A 22,961-nucleotide genomic window follows, 5' to 3' on the forward strand; every position below is an offset into this window, starting at 1 on the left:
GGTACATCCTTGGGAGCAATTTCCAAATGCCTGAAGGTAGCACGTTAATCTGTACAAACAATAACATGCAAGTATTAAGACCATGGGACCACGCAGCATCATACCACTCAGGAAGGAGACGCATTCGTCTAGTCTCCTAGAGATGAATGTAGTTTGATATGAAAAGTGCAAATCAATCCCAGAACAACTGCAAAGGACCTTGTGAAGATGTTGGAGGAAACGGGTAGAAAGTATCTATTTCCACAGTAAAACGTGTCCTATATCGAAATAACCTGAAAGGCTGCTCAGCAAGGAAGAGGCCACTGCTCCAAAACCGCCATAAAAAAAGCCAGACTACAGCTTGCAAGTGCACATGTGGACAAAGCTCTTACTTTTTGGAGAAATATCCTCTGGTCTGATGAAACAAAAATGTAATTGTTTGGCCATTTGACCATCATAATGTTTGGAGGAAAAAGGGTGAGGGTGACCATCCCAACCGTGAAGCTGCTTTGCTGCAGGAGGAACTGGTGCCCTTCACAAAATAGATGCCATCATGAGGAAGGAAAATTATGTGGATATATTGAAGCAAAAGACATTAGCCAGGAAGTTAAATCTGTCACAAATGGGTCTTTCAAATGCACAATGACCCCAAGCATACCCCCAAAGTTATGGCAAAATGTCTTAAGGACAAATAAGTCAAGGTATTGGAGTGGCCATCACAAAGCCCTGATCTCAATCCGCTAGAAAATTTGTGACGTCAACAACAAAAATAATGTCACTTGATGCACGTCCTTGTACTTGAAAACCATGAACAAAACTATGCAACATAAAAGGAAATGCGTCCCAGGATACATTAAACACAGGTTACGTTTTTAATATGGTGGGTCACCACTTGATTTCCAATGTAAAATCTGTCCTGAAGCAAAACCAGTTGAGAACCACATAGTTAAAGGTACAGACTGGAGCAGTCTGGCTGCATGGTTTTGCACCTACAGTATATGTTAATTATTAATAATAGGACATTACTTTAAAAGCTCACACAGCTGATATTATTTTTCATTTAGTAGTTAATTTAACATGCAATGATAACATATAAACTAACATGATTTAGTTATATAACGTTATAGTTACATGCTATTTTTTATCATGTTTATAATTCTGTTAGCCATCTTATTTTTTTCTATTCATTTTATTTTCAAAAAGGAGACTTTTTTTTTTTTTTACACATACTTCAATAAATAATAATAACAAAATAACCCTTCTGTTTTCAATGTTAATAGTAATAGTATAATACCGTGAAATTTTCGGAGACGTTATCATACCGTGAAAATCTCATAACGTTGCAACCCTAACACAGACTAATTTCTTAATTTATCAGAGCATGAAAAAAACTTTATATGACAGGTTATGTCAGTGCAGTAATAAAAGAAAATAACTTATATGGCACTGTGCATACTTGCTTGTAATATTTTCATTCAGTTTTTATTTTATTTGTATAATTCCAGTGTATGACACAGTCAATGTATGTTTGGGATGACAACCAGCAATATATCATCCAAAAAACATTGTATAATCTTTTAAAATTATATTCTCTATGTACGAATGATTCAGTGTGGGTTCTAAGTGAACACAAAGTAATAAAGGCAGCATACATTAAGGATAGTTAGATAGATGGATCTTTCCTGCAAGATTACACTTGCTGTACTATCTAGACTCGATCTTCCAATACTGTTATGCGCCATAACAAAATGGGCATTTCCTTGGTGAGAATTATGCCTAAGCAACACCCTACCCAAAGTCCATGCACACTTCCCAAACACAAATACTTTCACATCCATAGGAGGACCCATTATCAAAGATGGGGTGGGGTAGAGATTATAACAACTGTTTAGTGCTTAACCATGTTTAACAAATTATTTAAGGAATTTGGTAATGCTCTGTGCTACTAATGTATATGAACTTACATGCCAACTAAATTAATTGCATGAGTGCTGTGAGAAGTTGAACCACTGTAACCAGCCTGACCTTATGAAAATTATGTAACTGTGGCAACAGAGTTAAATGTTCTCCCAAACACACAAGGTTAAAATGTGAGATAAATGTGAGATAAAAAATGCAACTGCTGAAGCAACCATGTCTGTTAGGTGCTTCTATGATACTTTCGGTTCATGTGTTGACTTGCGTGCTCTTCAGGACCGAACTCGGAACACACTATCATTTGAGCTACCACACAATTTGATAGTACTCAAACAAGCTAAAAAATATTGTTGGTTTTGTAATGCAAACCTTACATGTCATGCACTATAGTAAAAGTGTTTAAATGTCAAGACAGCATTGTATGAGAGCGGAGTAGAGTGGTGGCGTAGTGGCTAAAGCACAGGGCTGTTAATCAGATGGTCACTGGTTCTAACCCCATGGCCACCACCATTGTGTCCTTGAGCAAGGCACTTAACTCCAGGTTGCTCCAGGGGGATTGTCCCTGTAATAATTGCACTGTAAGTTGCTTTGGATAAAAGCGTCTGCCAAATGCATAAATGTAATAAATGTAAATGTATGAGGAGCAGGGTGAAAAATACATGTTTTGAACTTGTAATCTGTCGTTTTACTTTAGATTTTTGTGAAAGGGAATAAAAAAGTAGTTGTAGCACCTCTGGTGCTTATTTCATCAGGTAACTTCAGCAATACATACAATGAGCAACATCAAAATCATTTTGCAAATATGTAGGTATAGTAACGTGATTCTATGAGTCCAAGTTGCTTTTGACACAAATGAGAGTCAATTTCTATTGTTCAGGGCTCCACACCAAAGGTAAACATAACTTGTCCATTGAAGGTGCACCAAACGTAGGATTCCACACACTGTTCACCTGTGAACACTGAACGGTGTGTTCTGATTACCAGAAACAGTTTATGCAACCTACTGGAGGGAGCTACTGGCCTTCATTGGACAGCTCTGCTCATTCATAAATAATAGTTAGGACTTGCTACAGGCTTGACCCAGAGTGGGACTGCGTTTCTCCTCAAGACCTCAAACATCTACAAAATGCACCTGTGGCAGGGTGGAGGGCGGGGTCGGGTCGTGATCCTGCGCGCCCGGTCCCGTATTAGGCTAATTATGCCTCCCTGAGGTTTAAAGGCCGACTGCGGAGGGCCGTGCGGGAGAGAGAGATCGTTAGCGGACATGTCCGTCATATGTGTGTTTGTGTTGTCTTTTAAGTTTTCCATTAAACTATGATTTATGTCGTCAAGCCGGTTCTCGCCTCCTCCTTTCCCATCCTTTAACTGTTTTACACTGGTGCCGAAGCCCGGGAAGGAGGAGGGATACGCCGCAGTAGAGTTCTCGCCACTACCGTCCACTCCAACGGAGCAGCCGCGGCCATCTGCCGGGGGACGAGGAGCCCAGCCACCTGAACGAGGATGATGGCCGCCGACCGCGAGGGAAGAAGGGGCTCCTAGCCGACCGCCTGGAGCTGTCAGGGCCGCTGCCAGGGGCGCAGGAGTCGCCTACCGGCCGCTGAAACGCGGCGGGGTTTAAGACCGCCGACCGCGAGCGGGAGGGGCTCACTGGCGACCGCCTGGGCGAGAGGACCGCTGCCAGGGGCGGGGAGACCCCTTCTGTTCCCCGATAACGCGGCGGGTGTTCCGTCCACCAGGGGCTGGAGGACTGCCTCGGATCCGCCCGGAGAGGCGGCTGTCGTCCGATAGAGGGTGGAGGAGTGGCCGAGGAACAAGCTGCGGCGTGTCGGAGAACTGGCGAGTTTTTTTTTTCTTTTCATCTCTCTCTCTCTCTCTCTCTCACTGTCACTCTGCGTTGGCCTTTGCCTCTTTTAAAATTTACAGTTTTTGGGGGTACTACACTGTTACAGGAAGTACCCCCATTTTAATTATTTCTGTTTCCCTCCCTTGTCCCTCCCTCGTCCAGGTAGATGGGGATGACCTGCCGGCAGACAGCGCGAAGGCGCCTCCCCCAGGGAAAGAGGGGATGTACGTCAGGCCGGGGCTCCCCAGCCTGAGAGAACGAGGGAGGAATGTGGCAGGGTGGAGGGCGGGGTCGGGTCGTGATCCTGCGCGCCCGGTCCCGTATTAGGCTAATTATGCCTTCCTGAGGTTTAAAGGCCGACTGCGGAGGGCCGTGCGGGAGAGATCGTTAGCGGACATGTCCGTCATGTGTGTGTTTATGTCTTCTTTTAAGTTTATCATTAAAACTATTATTTATATTGAAAAGCCGGTTCTCGCCTCCTCCTTTCCATTGAATACGTTACAGCACCTTTTTTTTAATCTAAAACAGGCAAAACTGTAATCTGTACTGGAATCTCTGAGGTGAAGGATTTATCTGAATCTCCCATATTGGCCACTTCTAAAAGGGATTGTTTGCTCAAAAATGAAAATTCTCTCATCAATTACTCCCCCTCATGCAATCCCAGATGTGACTTTCTTTTAATAATTTTTCTTTTTTTAGAAGAATATTTCAGCTCTGTGTGTCCTCCCAATGCAAGCGAATGGCGATCAGACCTTTGTAGCACCAAACATCACAAACGAAACATAGAAGATATCCATATAACTCCATGTAGTTAAATCCATATCTTCAGAAGCAATATAATAGGTGTGTGTGGTCCTTTTTTATTTTAAATCTCCACTTCCATATCTGAAAGTTAAAGTGGAGATTTTGAGTAAAAAAAGTACTTCAATTTTGTTTTGTTTCTCACCCACACCTATTATATTGCTTCTGAAGATAATAATTTAAACACACAGAGCTTACATTTTTGGGTCACCATTCACTTGCATTGTATGGACCTGCAGAGCTGAAATATTCTTAAAATCTTAATTTGTGTTCTGCTGAAGAAAGAAAGTCATACACATCTTGTATTTGTGAGAATTTGTATTTTTGGGTGTACAGCAGCACTGATTTTACGCATAAAGAGGTCAGCATCTCAATTGACACTGTAAGTTGAGCTGTGACGGTCTATCTGGGGCAGCTTTTCCCAGCTGATGTTATATGAGGATTAATCAGATTTATTTTGGTTTCTCTTATACGCCTGCGCTGTAATGAGAGGGGATGGCGGATGCCCTCTGTTTGCGTGATGTGAGCCTTCATAAATTTCAGTTACGTAATGGTCAGTCTGAGCTCTGTGCAGGGTTATGCGACCTGACATGGCTCAAGATCAACTGCTCATAGCACCTGCTGATTTTTGCACAGCAAGCTTTGCCTTGGTAGCTGTTTGTCCCTTCCAAGACAACAGGAATCAAATTCCATCACATCATGCCACCTCAAGAGTCTCTACTGAATATGACAGGGCCATGAGAGGTCAACTCCATGTTATGCACAGAACACACAAAGAGGGACAGGAAGGGGGTTACTCACAAGACAAAATGTCCCTCACTTTCCACATACACAGATCCAGCTCTGTTGCCTAATACAGTGCAACAGTCTACTTACCTTAATCTATATGAGTTCATCGTGATCAGACAGACATCATTAACTGGAATATTTTATTGCTTTTTATGTGCTGCGTTCGTTTTCAAAATGTCTCCCTACTATTCTGCCCTGGATTCCAAAAGAACAAGCCAACACACGCGCCTCCGCTCTATTTCATTTACCTCACTAGCATGAACATAACAAAATTCTGTGTAAATCATTTGTATCATTCTTTTCAATGGTTTTACAAACAACTGTTTCATGCATAAATTGTAGGGTGCTGTTTGGTTTAAATAAACCATTTGATAAATCAATTTGAGACTCTAACAACTACTGTCCTTGCAAAGTACTAATGCTGCCCAAAACACAAATCATATTCATCCAAAAGCACAACTGAACAAACTGACTCTAACTACAGTAATTTCTAACAAAAACAAGTTAAACATTCATATCAATATTTACTAAATTGACATTTTTAATGACATTACACAAATGAACTTGGAGCTTGTGAGTGTTCTTACTACGAAAAGTGTTAAGCATTTTATTATCCATTTACAGCTTAGCTGCCATAGCAGAGCCATGATGGAGAGCAACAGACCTGATCAAACGACTTTGATACAAAACATAAGTGATAAAAGCCATTACACACATGAGCCATAAACACAACTGTATATGTTTGTTTCCAATCTCACCCGTTCCAGAGTTCTAAAAGAAAGGAGCTCCCATACCTGTCTGTGTTCGGTTCCTAAGTGTGCAGAACACCAGCACTGACCACAAGGGAATAAAGTGAACGAGTGACAGAGTGAAAGTGTATACAGGATAAAGATTGCAGGGCAGACACGGTGCTGTCAGAATAATGGGACTGAAACTGCTGAACAGGAGATCTTGTTTGCTTGCACACTCCCTCCTCCTCCCTTTCAGACTCCTCCCTCCAGCATTCAAAGACTAACACACATCCCATCCTGCTTATCCTGTATCATCCATTCATCGCTGGAATGTGGTCCTGTACTGGAGAATGGCAGTATAAAACAATGGTCTCCCCTCCTTCCACATATGTGTCAACGGTTCACTAATTAAATTAATCCCACTGACTGAGTTCTTCAACACACACAATATGCATGAGCAGAGTCTTTCATTAGGATGGCCCCACATCTGTGATACAGAGTGACCTAAATAGCATGTTTAAAACAAACACAACCTTTATCTAGCTTTATGACATGCAATGCTTTGACATTATGACAGAACTGAATAACTGTTGACAAAACATTTGCATGAGTGTAAGATATCCTTCTGAATTAAATGGTCTTCAATTTGAACTATCAAATGACACACATTTTGATCAGATGAACATTGAGTGTGCACATTATGCAAAACGCTAAGTTTCATAGTTCAACAGTAATTCATAACCTTTAAAGTGCAGTGCCTTTGTATCAAATCGCTACATCAACAACTAGGAATGCAACAACAAATTGCACAAATATTAATTTAATTTTGGAAGGTTGTATTGCTAGTCACATAAAACCATAATGTATTAGAGTTTACTGGTGTAGCTGGCCAAAATATTGCAGAGGATTGTGTGGATGGGATAGCTTTTGGTCTCCCAAGGCTTCTGCATACTTAGAGTACACATCTGAAGAAAAGTTTTGTGCGTCACAACACAATGTGCCTGTAACATTAAGTTAGCTTTACCAACCAGCAGTTGAATAAGTATCATGTTAAAATAAGTAGCATCTCTCTGGCTCCCTCTTCTGACAAACAGGCACATCTTGATCTATTTATTATTTAGTGTTAATGTATATTTTAGTCAGAATTATTGCGCTCCTATTCTATTGCGCTCCGTCTGTTCAGCGCGCATGCTCGTTCACGGAAGTTTAGCCTGCTGAAGGCTCGTCCACTCATGACAGCAAAATGGAAATATTTGCATAACTTTCTAACATTTACAGATGGAGAATATGTCTGTGGAATCAAGTAAGTTATGCACTGAGGAAATTATTGGAAGTCACTTCGTTAAATATTATTAATAGAGGTATATTTGTTTCCACCAATCGCTGCACAAGTTAAGGTCACGTACTGTATGAAAGCACGTTAGTGCGAGCCCTCCCGGAACCCATAGAGAATGCAAATAACATTGTAAGCTAACTTACCTCAGGCTTGCTTTTCGACGTGCAGAACTGTCTTTGTTCGGCAGTGTGTCCAGTTATCAGACTTGCGGTGTGACTTTGAAAAAAATTCTGCCGTACTCTCTGACTCGGATTGGCTGTCAGTCGGCATTAGGAATGATGATTGGTATTTAAAGCCGCGAAGTTTATGGTAACTATAGAGATATAGCAGGTACTCTGACTCGGATTGGCTGTCAGGTTTCGGCATTAGGAATGATGATTGGTTTTTAAAGCCGCGAAGTTTATGGTAACTATAGATACATCACACCCCCCCCCCCCACCACCCCAAACGTTTTTTCATCGGATCTGCACAAGTCACGTAGGTGACCCATTTTGTTTTTAAAACGGCGAAATTCGCCGAAAGGTGAGGAGTTTTCATGCCTGCTGGAAAAGAACACTGAAAATCCATTTCTGCATGACAAAAACAAAAATCTAATAGGAAATCGGTTTCACTTCACCAAAATATTTGGTGGCTAAAGAGTTTATGCATCAAACATTCTTTTTAGTTTTGCTTTTATTTTTTCCCTTACATTTTTAAATATTCCCTAAATTGGGGGGCCTGGGTAGCTCAAGTACTCATGAGTCACGCCGATTACCACCCCTGCAGTTGCAAGTTCGAATCCAGGGTGTGCAGAAATGGAGTGACTCCAGCAAGGTCTTCTAAGTAACCAAATTGGCCATGTTGCTAAGGGAGGGGAGAGTCACAAGGGGTAACTTCCTCGTGGTCGTGATGAGTGGTTCTCACTCTCAATGGGGCATGTGTTAAATTCCGCATGGATCGCGGAGGGTAGCATGATGCTCCACATTCTGGGAGTCTCTGCGGTGTCATGCACAATGACCCACGTGATAAGAGGCGTGTTCAGTGTGTTTTTATTTATATATATATATATATATATATATATATATATATATATATATATATATATATATATATATATATATATATATATTATACACACACACACACACACACACACACACACACACACACACACACACACACACACCTAAAGGATTATTAGGAACACCTGTTCAATTTCTCATTATGCAATTATCTAATCAACCAATCACATGGCAGTTGCTTCAATGCATTTAGGGGTGTGGTCCTGGTCAAGACAATCTCCTGAACTCCAAACTGAATGTCAGAATGGGAAAGAAAGGTGATTTAAGCAATTTTGAGCGTGGCATGGTTGTTGGTGCCAGACGGGCCGGTCCGAGTATTTCACAATCTGCTCAGTAACTGGGATTTTCACGCACAACCATTTCTAGGGTTTACAAAGAATGGTGTGAAAAGGGAAAAACATCCAGTATGCGGCAGTCCTGTGGGCGAAAATGCCTTGTTGATGCTAGAGGTCAGAGGAGATTGGGCCGACTGATTCAAGCTGATAGAAGAGCAACTTTGCCTGAAATAACCACTCGTTACAACCGAGGTATGCAGCAAAGCATTTGTGAAGCCACAACACGCACAACCTTGAGGCGGATGGGCTACAACAGCAGAAGACCCCACCGGGTACCACTCATCTCCACTACAAATAGGAAAAAGAGGCTACAATTTGCAAGAGCTCACCAAAATTGGACAGTTGAAGACTGGAAAAATGTTGCCTGCTCTGATGAGTCTCGATTTCTGTTGAGACATTCAGATGGTAGAGTCAGAATTTGGTGTAAACAGAATGAGAACATGGATCCATGCCTTGTTACCACTGTGCAGGCTGGTGGTGGTGGTGTAATGGTGTGGGGGATGTTTTCTTGGCACACTTTAGGCCCCTTAGTGCCAATTGGGCATCGTTTAAATGCCACGGCCTACCTGAGCATTGTTTCTGACCACGTCCATCCCTTTATGGCCACCACGTACCCATCCTCTGATGGCTACTTCCAGCAGGATAATGCACCATGTCACAAAGCTCGAATCATTTCAAATTAGTTTCTTGAACATGACAATGAGTTCACTGTACTAAAATGGCCCCCACAGTCACCAGATCTCAACCCAATAGAGCATCTTTGGGATGTGGTGGAACGGGAGCTTCGTGCCCTGGATGTGCATCCCACAAATCTCCATCATCTGCAAGATGCTATCCTATCAATATGTGCCAACATTTCTAAAGAATGCTTTCAGCACCTTGTTGAATCAAAGCCACGTAGAATTAAAGCAGTTCTGAAGGCGAAAGGGGGTCAAACACAGTATTAGTATGGTGTTCCAAATAATCCTTTAGGTGAGTGTGTATGTATATATATATATATATATGTATATATATATATATATATATATATATATATATATATATAGATCCCTTAATTGGGTGGTAATATTTAGGTGCAGTGATTACATTGGTTGTCAAACCAGACAATCATGTAATAATAAACATGATACGGCTAGTATAAAAAAAAAATCTACCATGTTTTGGTTAATAACTAGCTGGTTACACCATCCCAGTCAAACTACAGGCAGTAAATTGCCTGTCAAATTCCAGTCACTCACCCATCCTCCCTGCTGAATGATAAAGTCTGCTTGCGATTCTTCAAGGTAACGCAGACCATAATCTAGCAAAGTTTCCAGTGGATGTCCCTCAGACTGCAGGGCCTGTAACAATACTAATGGTACCAACACCTACAGAAAAAACAATGACAGAATGACAAAATAAGGGGCAAATCAGTAGAGGTGTGAGACACATGCTATATGTATACTTGTGCAGTGTGTCTTTAGTTACCTTGCTCCAACCTTGAGCATGAGAGGACACCTCTTCTACCACTGCTATGAAATGCTCAAAGTTCAAATCACTGTAAAAGAGACACATACACAATCTATTGTTCAGGAATGAACAAAATATTTCTCTGCATATATTTGAAAAGCTTTTGGTCAATATTTAAGAAATGTCACAGTCAGGCTGACTTTACAAATACCAAATTAGAACATATTTGTGTGTGCGCGGGTTGTTTATACAATTTTTTATGACCTAGATCTGTGCCAAGAACCTTTCAGTGGCAAGAACTTTTCAAATGTTCCAAAACTGAACAACATTCCTAGCTCTAATGAATTCATCCATTATTTTTTCCAGGATCAGACCTTCTAAGAAGTGTTTGAGTCGCGGTGGACAGGTGTGTGTCCAGGTCCCGGGAGACACAGTCCCCAAGCATTGTCAGACTGTCCTCTATGGAGCTCTCTGGATTAGCTGGACTGAACACTGGGGATGTGTGACTATCAAAACCAGTCCTGGAAAAGGCTTTGCAGACCAAAACAGAGGCAGACGACTTTTAAGGAATAGTTCACTAAAAAATTATAATTCTGTCATCATTTACACACCCTTATGCAATAACAAACTCATATGGCTTTCTTTCTTCTGCGGAACACAAAGATTTTTCGAAGGAGATATGATGCGTTTATAATATTCATTCAATGTAGTACCATGGGGTCCAAAGCTTCCAAGCTCCAAAGAGCACAAATCCATTCGACTCGAGTGGTTTAAACAATGTCTTCTGAACCGAGACGATCAGTTTCAGGTGAGAAACAGACCAAAATATTATAGTTTTCACTATAAATCTTGAATATTTAAAGCTTGATTACATATTCACATGCTTGTACACAAAGTCTTTCTAGCAGGTCAGTCCACTGTCGCCCATCTTTGGAACACACTCGGGAGGCCATTTCCAGTCATGAATGGAGAAAGACCAACATTTAAAAAAAACTGTTGGTCAAGATTACGATCAAAGAACATATTTCAAATCAGCAATAAAATCTGACAATACTGGTATCATAAATTGGGATTCTTTACATCATCCATCCATCTTTACATAATATTACATAAAAAAAACTACATTTTCCCAGCTTGTATAGCTAACATCCATGCACATTCTAGAGTTGATTGACAGGTGATGTCTGTCTATAAAGGTGATTGGCTCTTTTAACAGTAAGGTGGGACTTCCTTTCTACATCCATTGACCGTTGGATGCCCAGAAGTCATTGGTTGAGCATTCCAAACTCTTCCATTCATTTAAATAGAAGTGGCCCATCTCTGCTAAATTATCTCTGGTAAATAGCGCATATTCGGCAGAGGAAAGAAAGTCAAATGAGTTTGAGATGGCATAACAGTGAGAAAATGAGAAAACTATTCCTTTAAACAACGATCCAGATTTCAGATGGTTAATTTTATTATAAAAGAAAAGACTGAAATAAAATAATGCATCTTACAAGCTGCAATTTCCTCTTCCAGCTGCTTCATCTCATTCTCAATCTGTTTCTTCAGGCTGCTTTTCCTCTCTCTCTCCATTTCCTGTGAGGAGTGGCTCTCTCCTGCTCAGAATCATAAAAGATATAGATTTTTCAGACAAAAATATTCAAAAGTCAAACTACTAATCATCTTCGGAAGTATTCGTTTTTCATAAAAAGCAATCTTGCTAATTTATGTACAAAATGATGTGTCTTATTCTTGAGTATATCAAGAACAGACACTTAGCATCAGTAAAAAAAGGTTTCCAATCTGCGACAAATTAAATTCTTGTGTGATCAGTTGAATAATTTTCTACATGACTGATTAAGCTAATAATGTGGCAAATTGAAAATTGAAACTGAGCCAGAGTCTGGACAAAATAAAGAAAAAAGGTTTATTACAAGCAGAAAGATTATATTATATAACTGTATAGTATATATGATTATACATACATTTGTAAAGCAGGTCTTAACACAGAAGTGAATTGGCCTAAAATATTGCATTCATTGTATCTAATATTCAACAGATGCAGAAAGCACCCACATTCCTATAAATCTCTAACTTCAACATCTTTTCTCTCTTTCAGCCAATAAGAATCCACACTAGCTTCTCTGTATGGAGGACTAAACATGCATAAATAATAAATAAATGTAATAATACAAAAATAAATAAAGGAATAAATGTCTTGATAAAACAAATATAATTAGTTTTTAATTAAATTTATTCCTGAATTTATTATTGTATGACTTTATTCCTTTATTATTTTCTATATTTATTTTTAACTTTATTTTTATTCTTTTTAGCTTTTAATTATTTATTCATTTATTTTGCATATTTTTTTATTTATGTGTTAATTTATTTTTTATATTTATTTATTCCCACATATATTTATATATTCCCATATATTTTATACATGTATTTATTTTTACTTTTCTGTGTGCAACATGTAAATGAGGGAGGCGGTCCTTGCGGAGCTCCAGTGCATCATTGGTCGAGAGCTCAATAGTATTATCGGAAGCAGATGGATGTCCCACCTCAACACCCCCTGACTCGCACAGATTTAGAATATGCAGGGAAACGTTTTGCAGAGAGTTTAACAATCCAGGATGTGCTTCTAAATTCATACCGGCATACAGCTCTCCTAAACCATCAATAAGCACCTCTACTCTAAATGAAACATTTATTTGATGCGTGATTATCCACTTCATTAGCATGGCACGCAACTCTCTAGATATGTGTGAAGCGTCAGCTATAGATTTATATACATGCATAAACGATCAGGGAAATGAATCATGGTTTTATCTTTTACAATGAACAATCATAATAACAGAAAACAATATTATGTATTTGCAGACATCAAAATATAAAGTTATATACACAGAAAAAAAAGAAAAGGACAAAATTTTGTGATTGTAGTATAACCAATAAATCTTGGCTTGACTGAAGCTCTTATGTTTATAGCCCCACAAATAGCTATAGTTTACACGCGATATGTCTATGACCTAACGTCACATCAAAACAAGTCAAGAGTAATCGAGCACACGCTTCAATCTACAATAAGCCAATGGTAAGCAGGACCCGCCCACATCATTATCATACAAGAGACAGAAATGTAAGAATAAATACAAAAATAAATACATGTGGGAATATTTAAATATAGAAATAAATACATGTGGGAATAAATAAATATAAAAATAAATGAATGCATAAATAAATAATAAAAAAAATAAAATAAATGAAAGAATAAATTTTTTTTAAAGAATAAAAATAAAAAGAGAAAATAATAAATAAAGGAAAAAAGTCATACAAAAATAAATTCAGGAATAACTTGCATTAAAAAACGAATTATATTTGTTTTATCAAGACATTTATCCTTTATTTATTATTACATTTATTTATTTATTATTTTTGCATGTTTAGTCCTCCATATCTCTGGTGCTATAAACAATTACGTGACTGTTCATTCATACACTGTTGAATTATTCAGCGTCATTGTAGCCTAGGCTTGCAGGGACGAGCAAGCTTCAGCATTCATCTCTCTCAACCACAAAGTCCCTGGTGACTGACTACACTGAAATTCTGCATCACATTTTAAGTAAATTCAACTTAGTCATTCTATGTCAGCACAACTTGAAAACCTTTGGTCAATATACACAAATGGTCACTTATTCTTTATTATTATTATTTTTAGATTTAAGAATAATTAAGTCATCAAATCTATGGAAGAACAGAAATGGAACTATAAGAATTGAGTTGTGACTAAATAAAATAAAAACTCTTATATTTTAGCATCTTCAAATTAGGGCTGGGCGATAAAACGATATTTTGAGCTTATCGTGTTGCTAAAACACAAGCAGTTCGACTTTCTCCGGCTGCGTTTCCACTGGGACGGATGAAATCTGAGAGCGCGCTTGCTCCGCACCGCTGCCAATCCTACGATCCACCTTGCAAGCATGATGCTCGGCTTTCATAGGAATTAATTGAAAACTCTCAGCTTCGCTTACAACACGCCAGTGGCAACATAGGGTCAGACTGGATGAACTTGCTAATGCTAGCTGCCTTGCTAACAATTAGGTTACGTCGGACACCGGATTGATTCCATCCGCACCGCAAGACTTCATGACAACGTTTGCGCCCTCTCATCGTCTCTAGTGAAGAGCGCGACAGAACAACAGTGATGTGAACAACAGCTCTGATCTTTCTGTGCTGTAATCTTAAATATTGTTCTCTGGCACAAAACATGCATCATTTCTGCACTGTCCTGCTCCGCACACATTGCCTCTTTTCCCAGCACGGGTGTTGACATGACACGTGGTTTCAAAGCACATTTTAGACCAAATCCCTTCTAAATGTATCTTTATTAATTAGCATGTTACGAACATTTAATAATAAACAAATCGAATAAACAAATTGATTTGTTCTAATTTTGTGAAAATTAATTAGATGTCTGGAATGGATAAGGAAAGACTAAAGTTACTAGTTGTTAGACTATTCTCTCACTTTAATGAAAATATACAAATGTTTTTTACATAAAAAATGTTTTTTTTTTTTTCTAAATGTTCTCTCGGGACACCCCTGAACCCACATTCAGCATCATTCCAGTCACAAGGGCTTCTATGCCCTTATACTTGGGTATCTGAATCTAAAGAAATATGAAAAATATTTCATTTTAATGTAAAAATGTTCCAACAAATACTGGACTGCTATCTTTTAACATTCATTTTCAATTGATAAATGGTAAAAGACTGTAAAATTGGTAAAAGATCCTGCAGACCCCACTGCTTTGGCCATCTCTGAACCCCCTGTGCAGTTTTGTAGAGACTATTTTGACTGTTTAGAATGTATCTTCTTTTCTTCCGTCAACTTTGAATAAAATAAAGAAAGTGCAATGTGTAAATGTATATCGTGATAAATATAAATATCAAACAATATGAAAAAGAATATCATGATAACAATTTTGGCCATATCGCCATCCCTACTTCAAAGTAGCCAGCCCTAGCCTAGAATTTGCAGAAATTTACATTTTCTCTACCATCTTCTTGAGGTATCACCATGGGATGCTTTTTAAACTTATTAGCTTATAGAATGATCATATAGAACAAACCCCAGCAACTTATGTACATGTGATTTTGTTTTCGTTTTTAATACATTTGCAAAGATTTCAAACAAACTTCTTTCATGTTGTCAATATGGGGTATTGTTTGTAGAATTTTGAGGAAAATAATGAATTAAGGCTGTAACATAACAAAATGTGGAAAAAGTGAAGCGCTGTGAATACTTTCCGGATGCACTGTATATCATGAGGGGTGCCAGCGGCTTGCAACATCCCTACAAGATCAATAAAAAAAGCCCTTTTCATCAAAGTTAGGCATGTAAATATTAGCCAAAACTAACCTTTGTCCCTGAATTTCTGCTAAAACAATAATGATTCTCCCTAATATATATTTAATCTTGAATTGTAGATGCTTACTTATCAATGTAATGACTCCCTTGCTCTTACTTGAGCCAGCGCAAAAGAAAACAAATGCCCACCCCATATCTTCCCAAATTTTTCAGCTTTCTGTGAGGAAAGATGTGTTTCTTGGAGAGGAAAAATTTTATATCTTCCTTATTATGGAGTGACCCAACCCATTCACATTCCACGAGGAAGATAACCTACTCATATTAACATTTGACATTTTGATATAATATATATATATATTTTTTATTGTGTGTCAAAAACAAGATTATACAGACCACATTCCAACATTAGTGCAACAATCAAACCTTGAACAAACAAATGGAAAAAAGAAAAACGTGCACATTAACCGCGCGCACGATAGCGCCAACCGGCATCAATCCCTCTAAACTCAAATGTCCATGTATGCCTATGAGAGCCCCCGCGACAACTTTGCAACTTTTTTTTTTTTAGGATTGCTTAAGTCCGGTGCTTCTGCACAAATTTTGTGAGGCAAAATTACATAACAGAAAACACATTGTAAAACAAACCCCAGCCAACAGGCAGAATAAACACCAAGAGCATGTAGATTCATTCACAGTCTTGAATGTATGTTCCTCCACAAAACAAACTCCAGCCTATATAAAGTGGTTCATATTCCTCGGACAGACAAACAAGTGTTCAATGAGCTGGCTGTTTATGAGTGCAGCAGATGACATAATCATTCAAATGTTCCGCACAAATACTCCACAAAACATACTCCAGCCAACAGGAGGCATAAGCACAAAGAATGAACAGATTCAACCACAACTGTCCTGAAGCAGTGTTATTCCACAAAACAAACTCCAGGCGTTAGGCAGAACCAGCACAAAAAGAAACAAAACAGGTGTCCAGGTTTCTCAGATGGTCAAGAGTATATTATTCACACGGAGGCCACATAAAAATATACCATGACTTACTCAGTCAACTTTATAAAAGACATCCTTTGTGCAGGCATGTAGATATATTGCGGCCATCCTAAGTATCCATTCTCAATCTGGCCGGAAACATCAGTGCAAAAACGATGGCTTACTCACCCATTTCTATGAAGGACAGTACTTGCTTGGGACAAGTAAATACTTTGCGGCCATCCTTAGTATCTATTCACAGTTTGGCCGGAAACATCAGTGCAAAAACGATCTTCCGTTGATTGAGTTTCTTACATTCCTTGAATCAATCGTGTTTCTCTCTTGTCGAATTCACAAAGTCCGGGAACAAGAAAATATTGTGATTCTTCCAAGAAAGCATTCCTTTGATCCTTGCGCAACACTAGATCAATATCGGATGATCTCAGAAATTTGACCAGAATTGATCGGGGCCTGTCCCCCTCAGCAGAGCTGAGAGCCGAGACACTGTGAGCTCGCTTGATTTCCAGCGCATGGCCTGTTATGTCAAGCAGACTCAGGAAGAGCTTGTATACGAATTTCACCATATCTCTGTATTTTTCATGCTCAGGAATTCCAACAATCCATATGTTATTTCATCGGCTCCAATTTATCAAATCTTCCAGTTTTTCCAAAATGCCCTGCACAGCTATTTTGGTCGATTAGCGGAAAATTCCCTTTACGTTAACTTTCTCAACATCTGCCGCTCTTGTAACCAACTCAGAGAATTTTGTTTCTATCACCGTAATCGATTGAAGTATTACAGCGAGATCTTCCAAGTCAGCAACAACCTTCATCAGCATCACTAACATGTTGGACAGTTGATGCTGGATTTCTTCCAGTGTCGTTCAAATCGAGCCCCTGGTCCACAGGCCCATCAGAGGTTTCATCTTAAGCATGTAAGTGTCTTTTAATGTCTCCAGAGCCAGATGATTTTGACTTCTTTGCCATGTTTACCTCAAAGAACAAATATGTAGCTGGGTGTATCGAATCTAACCGGATTATAACATGAAAATAATTTTAAAAACATGCAAAGTGCACAGAAGTCGCCATTTACACTTCTCCTCGCATGGTGCCACATGACCTATCCTTGTGAATTCTTAATAAAAACGAAATACATGCCAACATAAGTCCGTTTTGACCAAACAAACATCCTTAAATTATTACAACATAAGGGCTTAAATGTATTCCCCACAACCTCCGTTCTGTACTTGATTGTTTGAGCTAGTAATACTTAAAATTATAATTCTATGGATTTGTAAGCTATAGAAGTTCACGAAACTCACGATTATGCATTTACTTTGTCACTCTCTGTTCACCTAAAAATGTATATTTTGTGTTAACATTAATGAAAATTAAGCAAAGCAAAAAATGTTATAAATATGTACAATTCTGAGTAATATGTGTATACGTTATCGTTGTTGAGCCAATACATCAGGGGGGTTTTTTCAGTGTAAAAAAGCATAAGTGGTAGAGAGGGCGAGAGACAGCTGAGTAACAGAGGGAGAACAAGAAAATCAGTTTGTGCAAAAATGACTCAATTGGACAATAAAAGTTTAGGAATGTTACAAAAGTTGATGGGTGTTCAGATGAACTTTTCCCAGGCTGGGTTTGAGAGGGCTGCACTTCAGTCGGATCCAGTGGCATGTGAAAAACTCAATGCTGATTGCACATGACAGTCTGTAAGAATGAAGTGCGGAACAAGCGGAAAGAGGGATCAGAAGCTCATTCTCGACTTTTAAAGCTGACTGAATGCAAACCAGAGCAGAGGAAACACAGGACATTCTTCCAAAATCTCTTCCAGGCAGCTTCAAACCATGCCATCCTTTGTGTCATCACATTGTGCTTTGCTTCCTCTTCTGAAGTTTTCGACAATAACTAAATTCACAAGCTGAACAATAAATGATTATGTGGAAAATTAAGCCAAAAGCAACAATTCAATAAATCCACTAAACTCCTGCTTGGGACTGAAAACATGCTGAAGAAGAGAGAACATAGAATGGGTCAATACATCTCTGTCACCAATCAAAAGACAAAATGATACGGTTTTTGATTATACCAACAGGATCTGTAACATACAGGGATAGCCACAAAAGTATAGACAACACTCACATTCTGAAGGATTTGTTATAGTGCTATTTGCAAATACCTTCAGGCATTTTTCATTCAAATTACAATCTGCTGGAGTAAACCCCTGGGGCAACCTAAAGTTATGGACCTTGTTCAAGGGCAAAATGGTGGTTTCTGGAGCAGGAATGTGACCTCAGTGTCTGTGGACGTAGACCGTCCCTATTTGGAAATGAAACTGCAATGACAGTGTTAGCACACCAGATCCTTTGCATAGTAGCTCTGATGGGAAGTAGACTTTACAGAGTATAAGGCTACACAACTAATAAAAAAATATAAATGAGATTACAATTATAGCTGCCACAATCGTAAAGTGTCAATTATAGCAGTCCATGTTCTGTAGGTCCAATTATGTTGCATCAAAATGTTCCATTTAATAAAAAAAAATAAAAAAAAGCTTTTGCAGCAACTAAGCATTGTAACCAATTACAGACAAGTTTGTTGCTTACTTCTGTGTAATTTATTCAAAATCTGAATAGCAACTTCTAAAACTGTATTCGGACAGGATTAGTTTTCTAAACAATGTTTGAGTTACAATTATTATCATACAACGTCTGTGATTTAATATACTGATTCAGACAGGACTAAGATCTCTGTGTTATAATGGAGGGTGGGAGTGTCTGATTTGTAGATGTGGAAGGTTGGATGTGGATACAGAAGGTTGAACACATAAATGTGTTAAAATTAATGTATCTTTTAAACGGTATCGGTTTAAATTGAAAACAAATCTACTAACTAATTTAATTTATTTAGATTTAATGTATTAATTATGCATTATAAATTACTTATTTTAAAAGTCTATTAAAAAAAAACGTCACATGAGTTTACAGAAGTGGCAGCTTATAATAAAAAAACTAATCAGTGAATTATATAATTATAACATTACGTACTTGATCGGAAAAATTAAGATGAGTATCTTGCCTGACACTGATTTTAGAGTGGCCATCTGAGCAATTTGGCTCTCCTTGTTTAATTTATTTTCATAATTTTTCATCGGATGGCAAAAAATAAAACTTCATTCGTATTGAAAAGCACGCTGCAGGCAGAAGATTGGCACACACAAGATCTTAATGATAGTTCATGAAGGTCAAAATACATGGAGAATCGTTGTTAAAATTCAATATCAGCAATTAATGACATTCGAATTCGGATGGGATTAGATTTCTCAGAGGACCAATGAGTTAGCCGAAAAACAGTAGGTAATTTGCTACGTATTTACAGAGGTTGTGAGAGAAAAACAAAGACTTGTCAGAATCTAACAGGATTAAAATCACAAAGTACGTCAGTGAAACACAAATTTCCATGACCTCCTCTGGGAAAACTAGTCCTGTACGAATAGGGCTTAAGAGGGCCAATGTGAAGCCATTTAAGCAACTAGTCTTGAATTACTGATAAAATAAAAACATTCAGAAATACAGTTCTCAACAACGTTGTGTAGACAACAAAGAATACGGCATGCAGTTGATCCATCAAAAATAAGGATTTAAATTTAAATTCTATAATTAAAAATAAATAGCAATTACAGTATCAAAGGAAATAATCAACAATCATGATTTTTGTAACAAGTGTACAGCTAAAATTGTAGTGTGATAACTAATTTTTGTAAAGCCATTTAGAAAGCCTTAGTTCACGGTTACACACAGCCACTGAAGTGGAACTAAGCCCAAATTTCCAACAAAGTCTCAATTGAGCATGTTTATTACACTTTTTCTTATACTTTTCTAGTTACATGACTTCATTCCTCCAGTCATGTCTCAGCCCCATTACTTCTGGAGCACCTATTTTCATGCATGTAGATAAAAAATGAGGTCTTTCCTCATTACACCCTGTAATATACAAAAGTTTCCTGCTTTCTTACATATGTAATGCATTGCAAACATATCACTACAAGTGTTTTGTCATCAAGCCTTGCTATTTCTGTGGCACAACAATTGTATGCATTGATTTTTGCATGCATGTCCTTTCTTACCCTCTGTGACAGCAGCCTCTGAGGGTCTTGATCTTGGAGGAAGCAGGCTGAGGTAGCTGAGGATGACATACTTGGTCTCATAGTGAAATTCTACAGGCACTGTGGTGGAGGAGCCAGAGGCAGCCATTGATGAGAGATGTCAGGATCACAGAAACATGCAGGGCCTAATGAGAGTGTTTACAGTCCTGTAACAAACAAACAAACAAACACACACGTTATATGTATGAGGCATTTATAATTGCTAAGATAATAGTACAATTCTCCTAGCAATTCTGCTAACTTCAGGAATCCACGAAGAAAAAAAAAAATCAGAAAAGTCAACTTTTATGCAATGTGAACATAAACAGAGAAGCTGGGTCTTGTACTATGACGAAAGAAGAGTGAAAATCTTAGAGTTACTAGTCTTAAAATAAGAAATAAAAATGTCCCTTTAGATAATTTCAGAACCCACTATGTGAATTGTTCCACTTCTTGTAACGCACATTTCTGCAAAACGAGTGCAGAACACGCACCATGCAAAATATTCTGAGACTGACTTGAAATATTTGCATTGAAGAAATCCCTAAGAAAGTCCAACAAATGTATTAGAACATTGTGTACAATGAAAGGCACACAGACACCAGCTCTTAACGCTCACCCACTGAAACTCTGTGCATGCTCGCCACACCTACTCTGGAGAGCAGTCGCGTGCCTGAGCAATGAGCTAGCCAGCTAAAGTTTAAACTTAACCTCTTAGAGTCGATTAAAATATGACCTACTATCCATTTAGCTTAAACACGCTGCGACTTTAACATTAATGTACTGTACCTCTGCGCCCGTGAGTTTTGTTGGCTGAGTTGGGTGACAAAATACTCACCCGGTTTTTTTGGCAGTTGACTTGTAACTGCTTTGCTTGTGGGTTGGCTAACAGTTTAGCCTTGCGCGTGCGTGCCATGGTGTCCATGTTGCGCGTGTGTGGGATGAAGACACGCTCACTGGGTCGTGTCTAGAAGGGAACCCTCTGGTCGTGGAAAGTCTCGCGAGAGTCACATTCGAGGCGTCCCAAAAAAAAAAAAAAAACCCGCACACAGCCCTTACCCTTTAAAAACAGCAATTGTTACTCTCGCGATACTTTCTGGTCCGATTGTTCTATTCTAGACGGACCTCGCTGCTCCACTTTAATTTGAATCCTTCCCTGCTACTGTAACGAGAGAAGGGAACGTTATATAAAATCTCAAACACATTTGTAGCATTAAAAAAAATATATATTGACCCGATGCGACGTAAATTTAGCTCTAAAACATGATTTGCAAAAATATACAGAGTTAAATAGACCTACCGTTTGGAACTCTGCTGGTTTGGGGCAAAGAGATTTCTCACTATGGACTGATACTAACAAATTATGATACTCTCTCTCTCTAATAAATGTAAATATAATGCATTTATTGGAAATATAAGTGTTCCTCAGCCCCGACCAATCAGTAGCATTTCACCCACTCACCAACCCCCACCATCTAGCTCATCCCTCATGCCATCCCAGATGTGCATGACTTTCTTTCTTCAACACAAATGAAGATTTATGAATGAATGGCAAAAATTTGCCATTTTTGGAGTACTATCCTTTTAAATATCAAGATTTTCCAAAAGACTGACATTGTTTTCTGAAGTCAAATTTAACCCTAAAACAAAATATGCTAAGAAATATATGAAAGATTTTTATAATCATTGGCTTTCTAAAAACATGATCAAGAAGTGGAAAAAAATTACCATCTATCTCTAGGCGTGGGTCTCTCTGGGTTAAACAAAACTGAAGACTAAAGCGGGCACAATCATTAAAATGTATAGGACTTAATCGATACAGATTTATGAAAATCTGTGCATGTAAACACAGTGACTCAGTTCATTAAATTCAGAGCATTCCATACCTAACATAACATAAAATGAGTTTGGTTCCTCTGAATCCTTGTACTGTACATCACCAGTCTGATTATCCTCTCTTTTATGGAATAGATCATTTATATTTATTTCATTCAAATGTCCCGTATGCTTGTAGGCATATATATCCATTAACAAATGTACTAGTAAAAGATTTAAATCAAAGGATTAATTTTAAATGAAAAATTACACTGAACAATGTTATATACAGTTATATTACAAGTGTTTTATGGTTGTAGATTGAAGATGGAGAGTGCACCTATTTGAAGTGACCACAGGGTGTCAGCACTGAGGGTGGTAAGTACAGTTTTTGCAAAAATTCTTTGTTTTTCAAA

The 22,961-nt window shown here is 38.4% G+C and overlaps 1 protein-coding gene across 4 annotated transcripts in view; it reads right to left on the reverse strand.

Annotated features, from left to right (window-relative positions):
- Positions 1 to 21,701, reverse strand: part of bcl2l13 (BCL2 like 13) — a 29,514-nt gene extending 7,813 nt beyond the window's left edge. The window contains exons 1-6 of one of the 4 annotated variants that reach the window (XM_052097568.1): positions 21,569 to 21,701; positions 20,713 to 20,897; positions 11,738 to 11,839; positions 10,616 to 10,772; positions 10,260 to 10,329; positions 10,031 to 10,159 (exon numbers count right to left, since the gene is read on the reverse strand). In XM_052097568.1, the coding sequence (XP_051953528.1) occupies positions 10,031 to 10,159; positions 10,260 to 10,329; positions 10,616 to 10,772; positions 11,738 to 11,839; positions 20,713 to 20,839 (585 nt within the window). In that variant the 5' untranslated portion in view covers positions 20,840 to 20,897; positions 21,569 to 21,701. The other 3 variants (XM_052097569.1, XM_052097570.1, XM_052097571.1) reach the window with 3 other exon arrangements.
- Between the last annotated feature and the right edge of the window lie 1,260 nt (positions 21,702 to 22,961).

This window comes from Xyrauchen texanus, chromosome 29, assembly GCF_025860055.1.
Source record: "Xyrauchen texanus isolate HMW12.3.18 chromosome 29, RBS_HiC_50CHRs, whole genome shotgun sequence".
NCBI lineage: Eukaryota > Metazoa > Chordata > Actinopteri > Cypriniformes > Catostomidae > Xyrauchen > Xyrauchen texanus.